The sequence below is a fragment of the Neomonachus schauinslandi genome, chromosome 12, assembly GCF_002201575.2.
Source record: "Neomonachus schauinslandi chromosome 12, ASM220157v2, whole genome shotgun sequence".
Lineage (NCBI taxonomy): Eukaryota > Metazoa > Chordata > Mammalia > Carnivora > Phocidae > Neomonachus > Neomonachus schauinslandi.
This window is the reverse complement of record NC_058414.1, coordinates 73,983,374-74,004,506: the sequence shown is the minus strand read 5'-3', so window position 1 is coordinate 74,004,506 and position 21,133 is coordinate 73,983,374. Positions and strand designations below refer to the sequence as shown.

The following is a 21,133-nucleotide window of genomic DNA, read 5'->3' as shown; positions in this document are numbered from 1 at the left end:
GAGATGAATTGGGACAAATTGTGAGGCTTTTCCTGGATTCAGCTTCAAGTGTGCTGATAACTTAATCATGTGTACTCTTAGCGAGAGAACAGAACGGTGCAGCACTGTGTGCCATTCTTGACCTAGTTAGGGAATAAAGGTAATCTTATTTTTACAGATGTTCATATCTGGCTGAGATAGATGTGTGCAAGGTACTAAGTGGCATATGAGGTCAAAATAAAGGGTTTGGTATTAGATTACTTCTGGCCCCGATTTCAGTGAAACCAAGCCATTTCATGGATTTTGTTATAATGGTCTACATTTTTTGAGAGAAAATTAGTGGTTTATTGAAGTATGACTTCTAGATTTTAGCCTTAGGAACCAAATAAATCTAAGTCTGTCTTCATATATGATTCATAATACATTATGTATATTCCTGGCATGACAGTTTCCATACATCCAGGTGATTATGTCCATGAGCAGCTATGACATTGTAGGTGGCAGAAGGTTGGGGAAGGAGGGAGGAGAGTGAGCAGGGAAAGTGTGCCTCTTCTCTGACTTACTGTTCCAGTATGGCATGGCAGATCATGGGACACCATGACACCCCTTCATTTCTTTGTGCCGTGTACGTCTTGCCACATACAAACAATGTCTGAAATGTATTCACTGAAATGAACTTTTCAGACTTTTTGGCATTTAATTCATATTCCAAGAAGTTATATTTTGTTCCTGGCTAGTGAATTTCTAGGACTTTGCAATCATTGAAGGGCAGTGACTGTGCTCCCAAAGACTATGTAATTTTTACATTGCTGTTACACCCTCTGTCGTCCATTTATCCCCCTTGTGTTTGTGTGTGTGTGTGTGTGTGCACATGCGGACACGTATGTTGTATATGAATGTGTAAACTGACTCCTGCATTATTCTATCCCTCTTAGAGTGGGAATGAGCTCTGATGACCATGGCTTATCTCTGGTTTCCCATTCCCTTTTATTTACAAGTAGGATTTTTTCCTCCTTTCTTCTTAGAGGAGCTCTTAATTTTGGTTTTTGTTTTGTTTTTTTTTTTTGGGCGGGGGGGTTGTTTGTTTAATCTTGGTCTATTTGAACTCTTTTCCACTAAGAAATTTAGAGCAAGATCGGTAAATTTTTATGTTGATTGTTTGGAAAAATCTCTATTTTCCATCCCTCTCGATTTTGAATAATCATATTTCAGGATTTGAGAAGAGTGACAGTTTAGAAACCAGTGACCTTACTGATTTTTGAGACTCCTGTACCCTATTTCTACCACATGTTTTTTCAGCCTATGTTTGCAGCACAGCCAGAGACTGAGATTTCACTCCAGTCCAATGCAGCTTGTTGTATCTCTAGAACAGCTTTGGCCCTTGAAAGTTTTTTATTATCATGGCTATAATTCAATTGTTTGGGAGCCATGTAAATAGTCCAATACCTCTTGAAACCTGAGACGCCTTCAGATACTGACAGAATGCAGTCATGCCTCTGTAAGTCAATTTTAAGCATTACTGTTTCCTTCTACTCTTAAAATTCAGTTCTGTCCTCAGGCTCTTTTTCTATTGATCATTATTTAAATATTTCACCCAGAAGTGAAATAGTTTTCCAGGAATTGTCTAGTTCTGATATCTTTTTTCTATTAATTAATGAACCTTGGAATTGAGTTGCTGGTTTGAGATGTGGGGGAGGGGCAGTTTCCATTTCATTGTTCACTCCTTGAATATAGTGATGATTGCAACCCCTAGGTTTTTCATACTGGCTTCTGTGTTTGTACTCAAGAACTGACTTATATTTATTCCTGAGAAAGTCCGTCTTGTCAGATTGGGCTCATCATTTCAACCATCCCTTGTGGTTTTGTGTTCTTGGCGCCAAAGCCAGAGTAGGCTAGAGCTGAGGACAGAATTTCTTAGTCTTGCAGTTAGATCTGTATTAATGCTTTAAACATATTTTTAGTTAATCAGTACTTTTCGATAATATGCTTTTTGAAAAAGCATATTTAGAAACCATTTTTCCTGTTGAATTGTTTTTTTACATTTAAATGACATTCTCTGAAGGATCTTAGGAAAAGAAAAAAAAAACCCTTAAGTTTGATTAAATTTTATTAGCCATATGGTGAGTAACAATGAAAGTAAATATAGAGCGTTGAGAATACTCTTAACTTCTTGAAATATGAAGTCATATTTGTGTCTTTTAAACTTCATTTCTTTGTACTGGTTTGGATAGTGTTGTAAACATTACTTATCTTTGAACCTTTTTTAGTGTTCCAAAATACTCTAGTCATAATGATCTTTTATTTATTTTTTATTTTTTTTAAAGATTTTATTTATTTATTTGAGAGAGCAGAGCCAGAGAGAGAGTGCAGGAGTAGGGGGGCAGGGCAGAGGGAGAGGGATAAGCAGACTCCCTGCTGAGCAGGACTCTGGGATCATGACCCCAGCTGAAGACAGATGCCCAACAGACTGAGCCACCCAGGCACCCCCATAATAATCTTTTAGTGCTCAAAAGTGTGGGCTTTGGAGTAAGACTGCCTGGGTTGAATACCAGCTCTAGTTAAAGTGACCTTGAGAGTAAGTTAATCTTTCTAAGCCTCAGTCTGCTTGTCTCTAAATTGTAAATTAAAATAATGGCTATCTCTTGGACGTATTTTTAGGAGAAAATCAGTAACATCTAGAAATAAATAGTAAGGTCTCAATAAAAGTTGTCTTTTACTAGTACCATTTTTTTAAATATTACAAAGTCATTTTGGCTTTTTATAAGATAAAATAATTTTAGCAGTAAGTTTGTGTTTTAAAATTAGTTGGTGCTATGTTTTAATTGTGACCCACAATGCGAGTTTTAGATTTTTTTTCTAAGAAAATTACATACTCTAGGAAAAGTTCAATATTTAAGTATTTTTCCTTTTATTGTTACTAATTAGGTCCAACCAACTTCAGTTGATCTGGTTGAACAATTAGAGCCCAAAGTAGGAACTCTGTATTTGTCAAATCCTCTCCCAATAATGGCCATATTTTTATTTCTTTCTCAACCAGATCTTATAAAACTTCAGATTCTGATTGAAATTATATTTCTATCAATGTAGCTAGTTTTAAGGGTTCCTTTAAAAGTCTGTTTTCATAATTATAGTCTGTGTCTTTATAATGACTCATTTCCCTGAAATGCATTTCATTCTCAAGTAATTCTGATGCATAAACCAAGAAGTTATCTGCACATTCAGCTCTTCTTTTTTTTAGGGAAAGCCCTCTTTAAACCCAGTGTGATAAACATCAGGTCATTTTTTTGTTACATGATCTCCTTAAATATTAAAACTTGTATGTGTTGTTGACCTGCCCTTACCAAAAGTAATGTAGTACATTAAGAATCCAATACTCTGTTAAAAAGTAAGGTGTCCTAAGAAAGGTAAACATTTTTTCAGGAATGTTCAAGCATTAATAGTTGAAAAGTGGGTAAAATTAAGGGATGTCAGTTGGCTTGGGCGTGTGTTTAGTTATAAATGCTTGCCTAAATCCGCATTAAGCTAAACTCTGAATCTTTTGGGATGAGCAGAAGAGGTGATGGCAGTGAGGGTTAGTGGTCAGTGGGAAGTTACCCAAGTGAAGGATGAGAGGGTGTCCCAACCTGCCAGCATCACATGGACGAAGGTATAGGGGGGAGAGAACTATGAAAATGAGAGTGTTGAAGGGCTTTAAGCAGAAGAGTGACTGAGGTTTCCTTGGAAAGGTATTCTGACAACTCTGTGGTAAGCAGAGTGCCTCTATTAGATACAGTCTAGGTTTGGGGTGTAAGTAGTACAAAGAATCATGAATCATGGAAAATCAAGTGCTACGCACCCTGTGGTTTTCCTGAAAATGCTCTTGCCTGGTTTTAGTTTAGAGAGTTAATTGAGTCCTTCCTGGGATCCCCTGGTTCTGCCTCTGGTGGTGGGTAAACTAACACTTGGTCATCATTTTCTCAGGAATTAGTTTTGCATAGAGGAGTTTGACATTAGCCTAACTTCCTCCCCAGGTTTCTGGTAAAATTGGTCCCTTTGTGAAGAAACTTGACTTCCTCTAACAGGGAAAATGGCCTGAGCTCTTTCCTTAGGAAGCTCTGGGTTACAAATTATATTTTCCTAAGGCCGTTGGATGCTACATTTATCTGTGCAGCAAGAATACATTAAGCACCCATTGTGTGTTCTTTGGTGGGTTGGCAGGATGTCAGCTTAACAAAAGTGCCCCTACTTGAAAGGAGCTCAAAGCAAATATTTAGGAGAAGACAGCCTCACTAGGCCCAGAGTGACTGGACTCATCCCGTAATAGAGATTACAAACCGGGTGTCCTGTCATCTTGCATTCCCAGATTGTGTTTAGATGAAGTTTCGTGAGTGTTTCCTATATGCTAGCTTGGGCCATAAGCACCAAAGAGTGGGAATGAGATTGATTCAGGTCCTGTTCATTAGAGAAGTCTGGAGAATGTGGAACATCATCTGACAAAAATTAGGTTCTAGATGCTGCATAAGAAGTGACACAAGCCTAGCTTCATGGGTGTGCGACCTCTGCAGTTGCAGAGGGCCATGCACTTAGGAAGGCCCCCTGCTTGGTTAAATGGTATGCTGTCAGCATCTTGAAATTCTTAATTTTTGAACAAAGGGCTCTATATTTTCATTTTGTGCCAGGCCTTGCAGATTATGTAGTCTGTCCTAAATTTATGGCCAACATTGAGGGAAACTATAGATGAAAAGACCCCAACAGTGGGACGAGGGGGTGGTGGCCCTCTAAAGTCACCAGGCACTTCATAGGGAAACCGTAGGCTTTAAATATTCACCACACTCAGATGGCAAGGCTAGTCTTCCAGTTGAACCAGTCAGGTAGAATCGTCCTGCTCCCCTTACCTCCACGCCCTTCCAACCCAGAGAGAACAGCGAAACCACTTAGAAAGAGGGGGAGAAGATTTGTGTAAAGGGAGAGATGTTTTCATAAACCCTCCTTTCCCAGGTGGTACATATTACCCTGCCACAGATCTTCACTGGGGAAAGGAAGCTGTCATACACTCAAGTTGGATTTTCTAATCAAATTGAGACAGGTTTATGTCTTAAAATGACTATGGGACTTGTATTTAAAGAAAAGTGAGAGGGGGAAAAAAAAAAGTAAGAGAAAAACCATAGGGATGTCTCAGATTTTCATCCAGGGGTGGGGGATAAATTACTACATGGAATAAAAATTAAGAGAAAAGTGAAGGAAGGCAAAATGAACTCGCTTTTGAAATTGCATCTTGGAAATGATACTTAGTGCATTGATCACTACTAGAATTTGAAGAATCTAGAAATACCAAATGCTTTTTGACTCAGAAATCATGTTGACTTTTAAGTTTAAAATGATCCTCTGAAATGATCCTAGCTTAAGTTTAATGGTGAAATTGGGCTTTTTGTAAACTGTATTTCTTAATCTAATTTGGTAATAGGAAAAGAAATGTTAGATTTATCACTTGCACTTGTGTTTATCTAGTTGTTGGCTTGCTCACAGTGGTCTAAAAATGGAAAAGTCTAGTTCAGTGCAGTTACTTTTAAAGTGAGGAAATTTATGTAATATTTCTTTAGAAAGCACATTTAACATTTTGGACAATTAGCTTGATTTATTGTAAAGTAATTTAGTTTTTCCACTGGCAGTGACATAGAATAATTTTTTTCTGGTGGCAATTCCACATGACCTGAGTTTGGAAAATATTGCTAGTTTCAGTATATTTCTACTATTTTCCATTTTATGCAAAGACTGTTGTAGGCTAATTATAGAAAATTGCGTTTAGTGCCCTGTGGATGTGAAATTAACTTTGACGCTGACGGACTGACACTGAGAGTGGAATGAGGTTACATTCTTTCCTCGAACTCTGTGAACTCTATTTTCATGCCCTTCAACAATGAGATATTTGCATCTTCTTAAATCTTCTAGAGGTTTTTTTATAGTTTAGTCAAACTTCACAAAATATGAATGTTGTGACTTTTTGACATAAAAATTTCATCAGGTATTTTCTTTAGCAAATATCCTTATAAATTCTTACTCTACAAAACTTGTAGGAGATTTATATTTTGTGACTTAGCTTGATAAGTATTATGTGAAATAGAAGTTCTGTCAAGATAGAGATAATTTTATTTTTGAACTTTTGCTAGAAGTTATTTTAATTGTTGGTATTTCTGATTTTACTTTAAACTAGAAAAGACTGTACCTAAAACACAGATCCTTGAAGGAGTGAGCATCAAGGGAAAAAACTGTATTTGCGTCATTTGTAATTTAAAAGACATTCTTTAAGGAAGAAAATTTGAAAGTAGGCTGAATGGCATGCCAGGCTAGTCAGGGATTGGGGTCACATTCCCCTTGCTTCTCGCTCAGCGCCTGACATTATACGTAAGCCATTACTCAAAACAGTTGTGAATACCATTTGGAAAAGTAATCACGAAACCTTCTTATAAATATCTTTCTGTATATTTTTATTTCTTTCTCAATACATTCCTCTGATTTTGTTCTAGGCCCGCAGGAAGGAGGTATTTATCCAGGAACGGTATGGGAGATTTAATTTGAATGACCCATTCTTGGCACTGCAGAGAGACTATGAGGCAGGTGCCGGCGATAAAGAGAAGAAGCCAGTTTGTACCAACCCCCTCTCCATCCTTGAAGCAGTCATGGCCCACTGCAGAAAGATGCAAGAAAGGATGTCCACGCAGCTGGCTGCTGCTGAAAGCAGACAAAAGAAGGTACTGAGGCTTTCCAACGTTTTTCCTATAACACAGTAGGATGGAGAAACTATCTCCAGGCTTGTTGTTTGTTCTTTTTTTTTTTTTCTCCCTTTGGTGACTTTAAATTTTTATTTATTTATTTATTTTGAATTTTATTTTATTATGTTAATCACCATACATTACATCATTAGTTTTTGAGGTAGTGTTCCATGATTCATTGTTCGCGTATAACAGCCAGTGCTCCATTCAGTATGTGCCCTCTTTAATATCCATCACCGGGCTAACCCATCCCCCCACTTCCCTCCCCTCTAGAACCCTCAGTTTGTTTCTCAGAGTCCAGGGTATTATGCTAAGGGAAATAAGTCAGTCAGAGAAAGACATGTATCATATGATCTCACTGATATGAGGAATTCTTAATCTCAGGAAACAAACTGAGGGTTGTTGTTTGTTCTTAAATCTCGTCATATTTTCGGGCGCCTGGGTGGCTCAGTTGGTTAAGCGACTGCCTTCAGCTCAGGTCATGATCCTGGAGTCCCTGGATCGAGTCCCATATCGGGCTCCCTGCTCAGCGGGGAGTCTGCTTCTCCCTCTGACCCTCCCCCCTCTCATGTTCTCTCTCTCTCAAATAAATAAAATCTTTAAAAAAAAAAAAAAAACTCCTCATATTTTCAAGAAGGGTGGGGATAGAGACCTCAAAAGGCAAAATGCTGACAGATTCTGGTGGCCCTTTTCAAATATAATTCAAAAATAACACTAGGCTATAAAATAAGTGTAACAAAGAAATTATGTTTCCTATAAAGGTTACTTTGATGCTTTCTTTAAAATATGCTTTTTTTGGGGGGGGGACTTCCCTTTCCTAATGCCATAAGACATGCTTAACTGCTAGGTGGATGATCCAGTATTGCAACCAGGACGCTGATCAGATGGTAGCGTCCCCAACTTATTTATCCAGCTCCTGTCTCAAATATTTCTTTGCAACTAGACATCACTTCTTTAAATTATGTCTTTGGAAAATGAAATTAGCATGAGGAGAATAGAATGAAATTTGTGTGGTATATGCAGTCTCACAACGTGTCACCTTGAAGTCCTGGTTCATCTCAAACTTGCCTCTGGGGTCTGAGGGCTGTGTCTGCTGCAGGCCTCCAGGCTCCTGCTCACATGTGTTTCATTTAAACCAACCTCCCCGCATCTTCTCACCTCCCCCACCAACAGACACACGTATTTATTACTGTACTTGAGTACATGCTTCCAAGAGTCCTAAGTGATAAAAACTGAGTTACTGCCATCAGCCATAAGGAAATAGAAGTTCAAATTTTGTCCTTCTGATAGACTGGCCAGACTACTGATTCCGTTTATGAGAAGAGAGTGAGGAAGTCAGAGAAGCTAATAATATCTAGTATGATTCGAATGAAAAGTAATCTGTTCTTCCAACCATTATTAAAGCATACATTTCAATGTTTCTTCTATTTGTCCTTTTCAGAGAACTTGTTATAGTTCACATTTAACACCTGGTTGATGATGAACCTGAATGCAGTGTACTGTAACTATTTATGATACTGTCATTTAGTGTGTGTGCTTTTGTCCCTGTAATTATATCCTTGTATTGACATATGTGTGCCCACATTCTGGTATATGTGTTGAATGAAAGCAAACCTCCTCTTCAGTATGTCACGTGGTAGAACACTAAAGCACCGGGTAAAATAGCATAGAAGACGAGAAGGCCTTCCATGGATGCAAGGCAAAATCAAACAGTTTTACTCTGGACTTTGCAAACGCTTTACAGAGCCCTGCAGAGCAACCACTGAGGTCTCTGGAGATTTTCAGAAATCCCCAGGTGTCACTGAAGCTCATTTGTATTTCTTGGATGAGACACGTTTCAATTATGTTCTTAACGTGTCAAATGAGCTATTTCATAATAAAATATTTCTGCTGGGTTTTATGTTGCGTTATCAAAAATCAAAATATTTTGTTTTCATTGTAATTTGCATTTAATGTATAAAAATGCATGCTTTCCTAAATTTTACTTCAGTTTTGCATTTTATGTATCATTTCTCTTGTAGAAGAAAAAGGAAGGAACTCATTTCAAGTTGAATCAAAGATTTTATTATCTAGCTGATTTTTTTTTTTTTAATCAACTTACATCCTGTTTGTTTCTGAATGACTGGGTCATTTCCAACCTGGCTGGGAGTGAAAGGAAATTGTTTCTGTCCTATGGGTCCTGAGAGGCTAATACGAAATGAGCCAGTGATCTGTCTCCCACGTATAACGGGGATACAGGAGTCCTTTATGGCCAAATTCATTGGCCTGTGTAGTCTCAGTGAAAAGTTGCTCTGATAGGCAGTGCAGCTCTTTGTCCATAAAGAATATTCTCTTCTGGTAGATTGTAGCATGTGAGAAGTTAGATTGTGTACTCTTATCCTGAATCTTCACTTATAAAAAAAAATCATATCAGCTGATAAGAGCAGAAACACCAAAGTCATCTTTTTGGCAACAAAATTACCTGTCACCTTTAGTCCTGAAAGTAAATATTTTAACCAAACATGTTCATTTCTCTTGCATATAGAATCAATTGAAGCTCTAGAAATCTAAAATCAGAAAGACAAAAAATCCATTATTTTAAATGAGTTCAGTTCTTTAAATTACTGCCAGAGCAGAAGTCAGGGAAAGCAAAGGTCCCATTATCTACAATTCAAGTATGTATTATCTGATACTGGACCTAGCTCTTTGGTAATTCCAAGACATTTGGCTTGAACACTGCTCTGGCTGCCCTTTCAAGGCGGGAGAAAAGGCTCCATGCTCATTCAAGCATTGATTCTTGCTGAGACTACTAATAGGAGGGTTAACTGTTTGGTAATTTGTGTGCCAGGAAAATTTGGGCAGGAGTCAATTTGGCAGATGGACTAAGCCTGTAAAGCCACTTTGAATAAGCTAATGAGTAATCATCATGGGGAACTTTGCCTCCAGTAATCTACTTTCTGTTTAGAGCCAGTAACCTAGGGTGGAATGATATTTGGGTTTTTTATTATTTATCATGCGCATCATATGTTAATGGAATTTCTGTTCTAATTTATTTTCAGTCCTTTATTCATACTTATAAAGTATAATTTAGGAAAGACCTTTTAATTTGAACAGAGCCTTTAAAAGCCAGAAGCCAAAATAATAACTAGGAAATTCGGAGGGGAGCAAATTTTTTTTTTTTTTAAACCAGTGAAAAAACTAACAGTCGTTCTGTGTATTAGCTATAGCTTCTTCTAGGTGACAGCTTAGTATAATGAGGTAAGTTGAAAGGCACTAGATGTGCTGGCAGGATTCTTAGTTGTGAGCTAGTGAGCCAGTATTCATGGAGTTAAGCAGGGAAGTGTTTTGGTTGGCTTACAGCATGGTAGAGCATGGCTGGGAAAGCTAGGGGACCAGGTCTCAATCAGCCAGCATCACTCACAAATGATCCCTGTTGATCCTAGTCTGTAGTGGGTAAGACTTCTGCTGAGGAGAGGTGAGTACTGTAGCTTGCTGACGCCAGACAGCATGACTACCATCATGCTCTAGGTCTTGAGTGGTGCCTCCCCTGGCCCTGCTTTTTGCATCACTCATTTCCAAGGTGAAGCCTAAGAGCAGGTGCATTTGGTTGGCCAAGCTTAGGCCCCATACCCTCTCTCTGGCTATAAGGAAGATCAGGAAAGCAGATATTGGGCATATTTAGCTTCTACAGGGGAGAATCATAAGGTGGAGAATTCTCCTAACATAAGAAGGAGTTTCAGGTGCTAGACAACCAAAGAAATGACAAATGGGTCAGAAAAGAACAATCAAATTATTTGTTTTAATTTATTTCATATGCCTTTTCCTTCCTATGATGAATAATTGTACTTGGTTCTGCCATTTGTATTCAGCACTCTCTACTTCATTGTATAGTATCATTATATCAATATATATCATTATATATGCTTTGTAACATAGAAATACAATTTAATTTTAAGTTGCTTTCCAGACTTTCAAGAATAACATGATAGAGAATCATCTAAAATAATATTTTTTAGAAAGAGTATTTAGGACATCTGGTACAAAGATGGTTGTTTTTTAGCTCATTCATGAATCTTTTTTTGTATAATTCATTTTGACTCCCCAGGAGCGTTGCAGAGTGATTATTAAGAGGGGAACTGGAAACTGCGGCTCTGAGCAGAGATTTAGAAGAGAGGGTAGTTCACCTGATCCATGTCTTGTCCTCCCTCTCTTGAAACTCTAGATGAAGAGGAACGGTCAGATGAGAACTGCAGAGCATGATGCTAGCTATAGCCCCTATAAAGAAAAAAATATTTTAATGTATCTCATTGTTAGATACTTGTTGACCAGGATTGCGCAGATGGGTGGAGGTGACCAGGTGGAGAAGGGAACAGGATGCACTGAGTATTGAATGATTTGGGGGAGCAATGAGGAATATAGTTAAATGTCATAGAAGTATTTTATGGTTGTGACAGACATGCACTCTGCTTTCTCATTTTACAATTGACCATAATTGCTTTTCTCTCTGTTTTCTACTTTGAATTAGAACTAATTGCCTTTGCATTGCTGCTCTGCTCCCACCTACATAGTTTTCCCTTTCATTCTGTAAAAACAGTTGTTTGGTGCTTCTTCATTCATGGTTTCCAGTCTGGGTGCTATTCTTGGAGCAACCACCCACTTTCTCACTACCAATGAAGCTGTCTTAATTCTTCTAAGCTCTTCCACACAGTCCACTGCTTTTTGCAAAAAGGTTTGGTGATACTGCTCGTGCAGAATTCCCCTTCAAAGGGAATTTGGCCACTACTTAAAAATGGTTGTGAGTATTTACAAACTGGACAATAATATAACAAAGTCAACCAGAACTCCATAATCTATGTATATAGGCGGCAATGATTCCTTCATAATTGTAGTAAAATGTGGTTGAGTTGGGGGCTGTCTCTACCCAACTCATTAGGTCTACAGCCCCTAGGTCCCTGCTCAAAACTGTCCCATATTGAGCCAGTGAGAGCCCTTTTAAACTGACTCCTTTTGATATGTTTCCATCATTCTTCAAGTACTTCCTTATTTTCTTGCAGCAAGCTATTCCCAGCTCATCTCATCTTTTTCCTATCCCAACCTCTGGAATTAGCTATTACTCCCAGGACCACTGATTTCCCTTTTAATGGAAAGCAGTGTTTAGAAACAAATCTGGAGCTAGGAAATTATGTATATTTACCATAATCAAATATATTTTTATAAACACACACATATTTTATTTATATGTTTCTCTATTATCAAACCGTGAATTCATACTGATATTGACACCTCTGATTCTAAACCAAAGCCATAGAGTATGTTCTTGTCCTTTCTCTATTTAAAACTAACTTCTCCAATAGTGAGAAACCTGGCTCCCATTATACTTCAATTTATTTACTCATTTACTCGAGCCTAGAACACGCAGAGTAGTTTCAGAATTGCTAATCCATAGCTCGATAGAAAGCAAATATACAAACCTGGACTTCACTATTGTTTACAGCTCTTTAAGGATACATTTACATGAAGTAAAAGTATTCATCTTAAGTATACAAATTGATGAGTTTAAAAAATGCATATACTTGTGGAATCTGTACCTCTTATAAGGTAGAAAATATTTCCATCACCAGAGAAAATTTCCTGGAATATTTTCCCCGTAAGTTCCTTCCCCAATCCAAGCAACCACTGAACAGTCTTCTGAGTATTTTCATCATGAATTGGTCTTATCTGTATACCAGAACTTCAGGTAAATGATGACTGTAGTTAAATATTAAGCCTTAAATGCAGGAACTGTAAGTCTCTCAATTTTTTTTTTAATTTTTTAATACTTAAGTATAGTTGACATACAATGTTATATTAGTTTCAAGTGTTCAGCATTGTGATTGGACAGTTCTGTACATGATGCAGTGCTCACTGTGGTAAGTGTAGCTACTCTCTGTCACCGTACAGTATTATTACAGTATTATTGACTGTGTTCCCTCTGCTGTACTTCTCATTTCTGTGACCTAGTTAACTGGAAGTTTGCACCTCTTAATCCCCTTCACTTATTTCACCCATCCTCCCACCACCTCCACCTCAGGTAACCATCAATTTGTTCTTTGTATTTATGCATTTGTTTCGTTTTTTGTTTCTTCATTTATTTATTTTTTTTAAATCCCACATGTAAATGAAATCATATGGTACACATGGAAGGATCTAGAGGGTATTACGCTAAGTGAAATAAGTTAGGTGGCAAAAGATCAACTTTTTCTTTATCAAAATTGTTTTGCCTATTTTCATACAAATTTGAAATCAGTTTGTTGGTTTTTCCAAAAGTTTGCAGGGATTGAAATTTTATTGAATCTGTAGACTAATTTGTTGAGAATGGATATGAATGAGAATTGAGTCTTCCAATTCATTATCATAGGATATTTGTGCATTTTTTAGTTTTTGATAATTTCTTTTAACAATGTTTTACCGTTTTCAGTGTAGTGGTCTTAAATGCCTTTTGCTTTGGGTCTACTAAGTATTTTATGTTTTTGATGCTATTGTTTTTCCAAATATTTATTGCTAATATACAAGTACTGAAATTATTTTTGTATGTTGACATTGTATCCTGTGATCTTGCTAAACTTGCTTATTTTAGCAGTTGTTTTGTATATTACATATGATTTTGTAGGTAAACATATCATCTGTGAATAGAACCCATCTTACTGCTTCCTTTCTAGGTTGCCTGCCTATCTGCCTGCCTGCCTTGTTCTCCCTACACACACCCCCACGCCCGGCCCCCATCATTGCACTGACAAGAACCTCCAGAAGGTTCTAGTGACAGTAGCGAGAGAAGACTTCAGTGCTTTCTCCTTTTCTCAGGGAAGAAAGACTGTTTCACCATTACGTATGATGTTAGCTGTGCTTCTTTATAGATGCCCTTTTTGTCACTGAGGTTTTATTCCATGTTGAGAGGGGTTTTTTTGTTTTGTTTTGTTTTATCATGAATGGGTTTTGCATTTTGTAGAATGGTTTATCTGCATCTATTGGTGTGGTGATGGTTTTCCTCTTAAGTCTTTTAAGGTGATGAATTATACTTATTTTCAAATACTGAAACAATTTGCATCTTTTATTAATCTTTTTAATATATTGCTGGATTTAGTTTGCCTCTATTTTGCTAGGAAGTTTGCATCTGTATTCATGAGTGATCGTTTTTTCTGTAAATTAAGAAAAATACTTGACTAGTTTTGATTTGGAAGGTAATTCTGGGATCATAAAGTGAGTTGGAACATTTGCTTTTCTATTTTCTGAAAGGGTATATATAAGTTTGGCACTGTTTCTTTCTTTAATGTTTAGTAGACATCACAGGTAAAGCCATATGAGCTAAAAATTTTCTTCGGGGGCAAGTTTTTATTTGTAGATTCAATTTCCTTAAAATATATAAGGCCATTCCAATTTTCTTTTTCTTTTTTTTTTTTTTTAAAGATTTTATTTATGTATTTGACAGAGAGAGAGGGAGAGCACAAGAAGGGGGATTGGCAGAGGGAGAGGGAAAAGCAGGCTCCCCACAGAGCTGGGATGCCCCCACCCCCTTTCCTGATGGGGCAGGGCTCCATCCTGGGACCCTGGGATTGTGACCTGAGCCGAAGGCAGACACTTAACTGAATGAATCATCCAGGCACCCCTATTCCAATTTTCAATGCCACTTTATATCCTGAAAGTTGTGTGTTTCAGAGGAATTTGATTTGTTGAATTTATTGACACTAAGTTATAAACCCTCTTTTATTCCTATTATTTATGATTTGTGTTTTCTATATTACTCAGTCGGTTTTTTTCTAAATGTTTAACAGTCTTACTGATCTTTTAGATGAAAAACGTTTGGCTTTGTTAATTTCTCTAGTATTTGTCTATTTCATTGATTTATTACCTTTGTTATTTCTTTACTTTATAATTTGCCTAACTTTTTTGAGCTTCTTAAGGTGAAACTTAGATGACTGATTTGAGACAACTCTTCTAATATATGCAATTAAAGATAGAAATTTCTCTCTATCCTCTGCTTTAGATGTTTTAAATTCTCTTCTTTCACTGCATCCCACAGATTTTCATATGTTGCGTTTTTATTTTCATTCAGCATGAAATGTATTCTAAATTCCTTTGTGATTTCTTCTTAGAAGTATGTTGTCTTTTTTTTGAATTTTGGGTATTCTTAATATCTTACTGTGATTTATATATAATTTAATTCTGTTGTCAGAAGATATTCTGTAAGATTTTAGTCTTCTGAGTCTTCTGTAAATTGTTGGTGGTTTTTAATAGCTCAGCAAGTGCATCTAAAAGACTGTATCTTCTATAGTCTTGGGATATTCTGTTCCAAATAGAGATAATAATTCAGCCATCATTTATATTATAGTGTCTGTGTTTATAATGTCTCTTTTTTTCCTTTGGCTGCTTTCAAGATTATTTCTTATCCTTGTTTTTAGCAGTTTTAGTATGATGTACTTAGGTATGAATTTTTTTGTAATATATATATATATTCTGCTTTAGGATTGCTGAGCTTCCTAGATTTGGTTTTTTTTTTTTTTTTTTTCCAAATTTTTGATTTTTTTTGTTTTTTTTTTTTGTTTTTTTTTTTTTTTTTTACCAAATTTGTGAATTTTTTGGCCATTTTTTAAAAATATATTTTTATTCCCCATTCTCTCCATTTTGAACTCGTTATGTAGACTTTACACCACTTTATATTGTCCTACATGTCCCTGAGGTGCTATTAACTTTTTTCAATCATATTTTTTATTTTCCTTAAATTGGATACTTTCTTTTGTTTTTTCAAATTCACTGTCCTTTCTCTTCTGCTCTCTCAAATCTGCTATTAAGCCTATACAGTGAGGGTTTTTTTGTTTTTTGGTTTTCATTTTAGATTAATACTTTTTAGTTCTAGAGTTTCCATTTGGTTCTTTTTTTTCTAGTTTCCATTTCTATGTCAAGATCCTCCTTTGTTCAGCCATTGTGATGATATTTTCTTTGCAAATGGCTGCTTTAAGTCCCCAGTCTGCTAATTACAATATGGATCATCTTGGGTCCCATTTCTTGAGTCAAAATATTTCTCTTGACAGTGGATCACTTTAAAAAAAAAAAATTACTTTGCCCGTCTACTATTTTTTTATATATCAGATATCATGAATAATATGATGCAGACATTCAGGATTCTGTTATCTTCTCAGGAGTGTATTTTGTTCTAGTAAGCACTTAACTTGGTTATATTCAGACTCCAAACTGTCTCCTCATAGCTGGCAATAGCTGAAATATTTGCTTGGTTCTCTCAGTCATTCAGCAACCACCTCTGTCATTCAAGGTGGTGTCTCCCCCGTGAATGTGTAATTCAAGCATCAACCAAGGGTTCTGGTGGAAGCCCTAGTTCCATTTTTGACTCCTTGAGCCAGTATAGGGAGTACTTTGGGCTTGAGCTCCTGCTGCCGGTGCTGCCAGGACGGGGAATTGCCCTCACTTGAAAAGCTATACAAGGGCAAGTTGCATCCAGTTCAGTTGGCTCCTCTAAATGGAAGGTGTACTCCTCTTCTATCTTACCACTTACTATTCTCCAAAGCCTTCAAATAGTTATTTTTTTAAGAATTTTTTTCAAAAAAAAAAAAGTATTTTTTCTAAGAGTTGTAATTTTTATCTGCAGAAGAGATAGTCTAATAAAAGTTATTTCACCATTATTGGCAGTGAAACTTTCTCTGATGTACTTTGTTTTAGGGTGGAATGTTCTGTATGTATGTATGAAGTCCATCTGGTCCAATGTGTCATTCAAAGCTCATGCTTCTTTGTTGATCTTCTGCTTAGATGATCTGTCTGTTGCTGAGAGTGGACTGTTGAGGTCTCCTACTATTAAAGTATTATTATCAATATGATTCTTTATTTTGGTTAACAGTTGGCTTATGTAGTTGGCTGCTCCCGTGTTGGAGGCATAGATATTTACAATTGTTAGATCTTCTCGTTGGATAGACCCTTTATGTATGATAGAGTGTCTCTCTGCATCTCTTACTATAGTCTTTAGCTTAAAATCTAATTTGTCTGATACGAGAATTGCTGCCCCAGCTTTCTTTTCAGGTCTGTTGGCATGAAAAATGGTTCTCCATCCCCTCACTTTCAGTCTGGATGTATCTTTAGGTTCAGAATGAGTCTCTTGCAGACAGCATATGGATGGGTCCTGTCTTTTTATCCAATCTGCAATGCTGTGCCATTTCATGGGAGCATTTAGGCCATTCATGTTGTGACTATGAAAGATATGATTTTAGTGCCATCATGTTGCCTGTGAAGTCCCTGTTTCTATAGATGGTCTCTGTAAATTTCTGGTCTATATTACTCTTGGGGTCTTTCTTCTTTTATAGAATCCCCCTTAATATTTCTTGCAGGGCTGGCTTGGTGGTCACATATTCTTTCAGTTTCTCCCAGTCCTGGAAACTCCTTGTCTCCATCCATTCTGAATGACAGCCTGGCTGGATAAAGTATCCTTGGCTGCATGTTCTTCTCATTTAGTACCCTGAATATGTCTTGCCAGGCCTTTCTGGCTTGCCAGGTCTCTGTGGACAGATCTGACGTTATTCTGATGTTCCTCCAGCTGTACATAAGAAGTCTCTTCCCCCTAGCTGCTTTCAGGTTTGCTTCTTTGGTTCTAAGATTTGCAAGTTTTACTATTATATGTCGGGGCATTGGTCTGTTCTCATTGATCTTGGGAGGGGTCTTCTCTGCCTCTTGGACACAAATGCTTGTTTCCCTCCACAGATTAGGGTAGTTCTCAGCTACAATTTGCTCAAAGATATCTTCTAGTCCTCTCTCTCTCTCTACCCCCTCAGGGATCCCAATAATTCTGACATTGGAATGTTTCATGGCATCATTAATCTCTCTCAGTGTGATCTCTTGGGCTTTTAGGTGTTTATCCCAGGCCTCCTCTGCTTCCTTTTCTATCATCTAATCTTCTAGCTCACTAATTAGTTCTTCTGCCTCATTTTACCCTGGCTGTCAGGGTATCCAGTTTAGACTGCATCTCAGTCATAGCATTTTTAAGTTCGGCCTGATCAGATCTTATACCTGCCCTTAGAGATTCTATATTGTTGCTAATATTTTTCTCAAGCCTAGATACCGACTTTATAATTGCTACTCTGAAGTCTGTCTCTGACATCTTGCTTATATCCTTATCCATTAGGTCTGTGGCAGAGGCCATAGTCTCTGATTCTTTTCTTTGTTGGGGGTCTCTGATATACTTTATAATTGTATTATAACTGCTATCTAACTTATTAAAAATCCATTTATATATTAAATATGGTCAATTCTATAGATCATAGTTTGCTTATAAATGTATTTTCAGAGGAAAAACACTGCAAAAGTGACATACTTTTAAATAGCACAAATAGTTATTATATTATGAATTGAAAACAATATATTTTTAATGCCAGGCACAATGATACATGCTTTATATGCATTGCCTCATTTAATCTTATAAAGTAATAAGAATTATTGCTCTATTCTGCAGATAAGGGAACCAAATAGAACTGAACTTTAGAGAGAATTTACCAAGGTCACACAGCTAAGAAGTTTGGGATCAGACCTTGGTACTACATCTCTTACTCTTGTAAGCACAAAGATTTTGTCTCTGGGCCAGAATGGCCATGGAATTTTTTTGAATATAAAAAAATATTTTTAAGTATGGAATATAAACTGGAAAGAGCTGGTACAGAGGGGGATCTTTATTATTTATAAAGAGCAGTGTGATAACTGATGGAGCAAGTCTCAGGTGAAAGGAGAGTGTGAAGTTAATTGTTGAAGAAAGTCTGACCTTGAACATATGGAAATCTTTCTCCCTTAGAGTGAAGGGAGGGAAGTAGAGATTGGTGTGGTTATTTAAAAAAATATGCTTAAGGGAGGAGACAGGATGTAGAGGGAGTCAATCTTCTTGATAAAAGAGTCTATTAGGGTAGACTGAGAGTTAGTTGAGTGGTCATTGGGTGATGTTTTGGGGGGAGAGTGGCAGAAGTTTAAATATTCCCTGAAGTGTAAATGGTAGAGGAGGCTAAACAAAGGCAGAGTGATTAATGACTGGTGCTCAGAACTTAATGGAGTCTGGAGCCTTGTGTTTGCAGGTGCACTGGTTATGTGGCTTACTTTGTGCTCCACTATCTGTGGTAAGATTTAAAAAGACATGTGTTCATCTGAGATAGGACTTACAAGGTCAGAGTGATGGAAGAACAAAGATGCAAAAGAATTATGGGTGCTTTTATAGTAGTTTAGTTTTCTGTATAAATATGTGAGATTTGTTGAGTTGATCTCCTGTTAGAAGTCTTTCTTCAATTTGATTCTCAAGTGTGAGATGTAAGTTATCATTTTAAAAATAAAGTGTGATGACCCCTAGTGAAGAAATAGTGTGGGCAAGATGTATGATGTGGTGAGAAAAGCTTGAGACAAGTGGAACCCAGAGTTCCATGTATGCTGACACTGATTCACTAGATGACATCAGAGAGATCACTCATTTGGCATCTAGTTAGTTGTATAAAATGAAGATAGCCCTTAAAGTTCTCCAGAACATCTTTTTTTTTTTTTTTCCGGCTCCCAAGGTAAATTATGGAACTCATATTTTTAAAATAAGCTGAAGATTGACCCAGTTTCGCTTTTTCCAACATTGCTATAAGAATTTGGGGCAGCAGTGAATACAATATTTAAAATTTTCTTAGTAGTCCTAACTTTGTGTATGCCTTTTACAGAAACTTATTATTTGATGCATTTAGAAGAGTTAAATGTGTTTTGACTATTTAGAAGTCAAGTTTTCTGTGAGGCATCAGATGAATAAAATATGCATATAAATATAGTATATGACAGCACTATTGTTCCCCACATCTTACCTAATCTATTTTTGAAGTCACCCCTAAAATTGCATATAGTAGAATAGTATGTGTATAAACAGTTGTCGCTAATTATTCTTGGGGAATTATCCGTATTCCTGATCACTTATTTATAGAACCCATGCAATACCATTCAACTTTTTCAAGGCAGGAAGCATCCTAGAGTAAATGAATAATATCTCTGACTCTAATGAGCCATTCTCTCCTTTTGGTTCCGTGACTGACTGTGATAGATTTAATAGATTTTCTCAGCGGGGTGAGGAACAGGAGCACATTCTCACAACTGATGGATCATGTGAGCATCTCCTTCCTCTCTGATGACTAAAAACTGACTTAAATAATTACTGGATCTCATGAGAATATATTTATATTTAACATTTGGGGTGGTGGTCAGTGGGGGGAGTCCTTTCTGTGTCTTCATCAGGTAGATCTACTTTAACCTTTATGAATCATAAGGCCCTTGTATGGACTACCAGAGGAATGCTTCTCTAGTTGGGAAGGTGGGGCATGTGGACCTAGCTGACTGCTGCAGCCCAGCTTGGGGATCTGTCCTTCATGAGCACCTTATGGCAGGCAGTAGGTGCTCCTCTGGAAAGAAGTGGGAAACCTGTATAAACGTGGGAAAGTCATGCATTTTGGAGGCTGTAAGACCTGTGTACCCAGAAAGGCCCTCAGTGTGCAGAAGTTGGTTGTTTCTGTGAACTATGTTAATTTCATTCATCCAGTCAACAATTAAACACCACTGTGTTTTGGGGAACAGCAGCAAAGAAGGTCTAGTCCCTGCCCTCAGGGAGTTACATTCCGGTGGGGGCAGGTAGGTGCTAAGCAAAGGGTGAGGAGTACAGGGGTGGGGAGGGACCACTGTTTTCGGCAGGGCAGTGAGAAGGAGGCCTCGCGGTGAAGGGGACAGTTGAGCAGAGGCCTGGAGGAACTGAAGAAGTCAGACTTCTGTGCTTTGGGTGCTTTTGTGCATATTCGAAAACCCCACCTGGAGATACAGAGGTTTTTTAAAAAGCTCCTCTACATTGATCAACTAGAAAAATGTTTCTTTGGGAAGCATGAACCCTAGCAGCCTGTGGCTTGGTGAGCAGACAGATGCCCCTCTTTACGGGCAGATGAAGCCCCATGCCTGGGCAGACACTGGGTGAGTAGACAGGGCTAGATTGGGGCTCCCACTCACCGCTCCAGCTGGTCATCCTTGTGTGGTGCACGAACTGCTTAGCCCAGGAGCCCTGCATGAAGGTGTGTGGTGGAATTGTGGGCAGAGAGAACAGGAAAGCCAAAGACCCTGAGGCAGGACAATGTGCAGGAACCAGGGAGGCCAATGTAGTGGGGGCTCAGTGAGAAGTAGGATTGGAGGAGATGAGCTTGGACTTCGGGTCACTGATACTGATCATAGTTCTAGTAAAATATTTCTTTAGTTCTTACAGTTTTCAAAGAACGTTCAGATACGATTTTGTATGATTTCTACAACAACCCATCATAAGAAGCTTGAAGTTAAAAGTTAAGCAACACAATTAGCAAATGTAGAAACTTAGAATTTAACTGAAGTCCTCTGTTTTCACTTTTCTTTATACT

At 37.5% G+C, this 21,133-nt stretch overlaps 1 protein-coding gene across 1 annotated transcript in view; it reads left to right on the top strand.

The window, feature by feature from the left end:
• CTTNBP2 (cortactin binding protein 2) overlaps window positions 1-21,133 on the top strand; it is a 151,685-nt gene that overhangs the window by 54,874 nt on the left and 75,678 nt on the right. Inside the window, exon 3 of the mRNA XM_021699323.1 lies at window positions 6,483-6,707. Coding sequence (XP_021554998.1) covers window positions 6,483-6,707 — 225 coding nt within the window. The remainder of the gene's footprint in view (window positions 1-6,482; window positions 6,708-21,133) is intronic.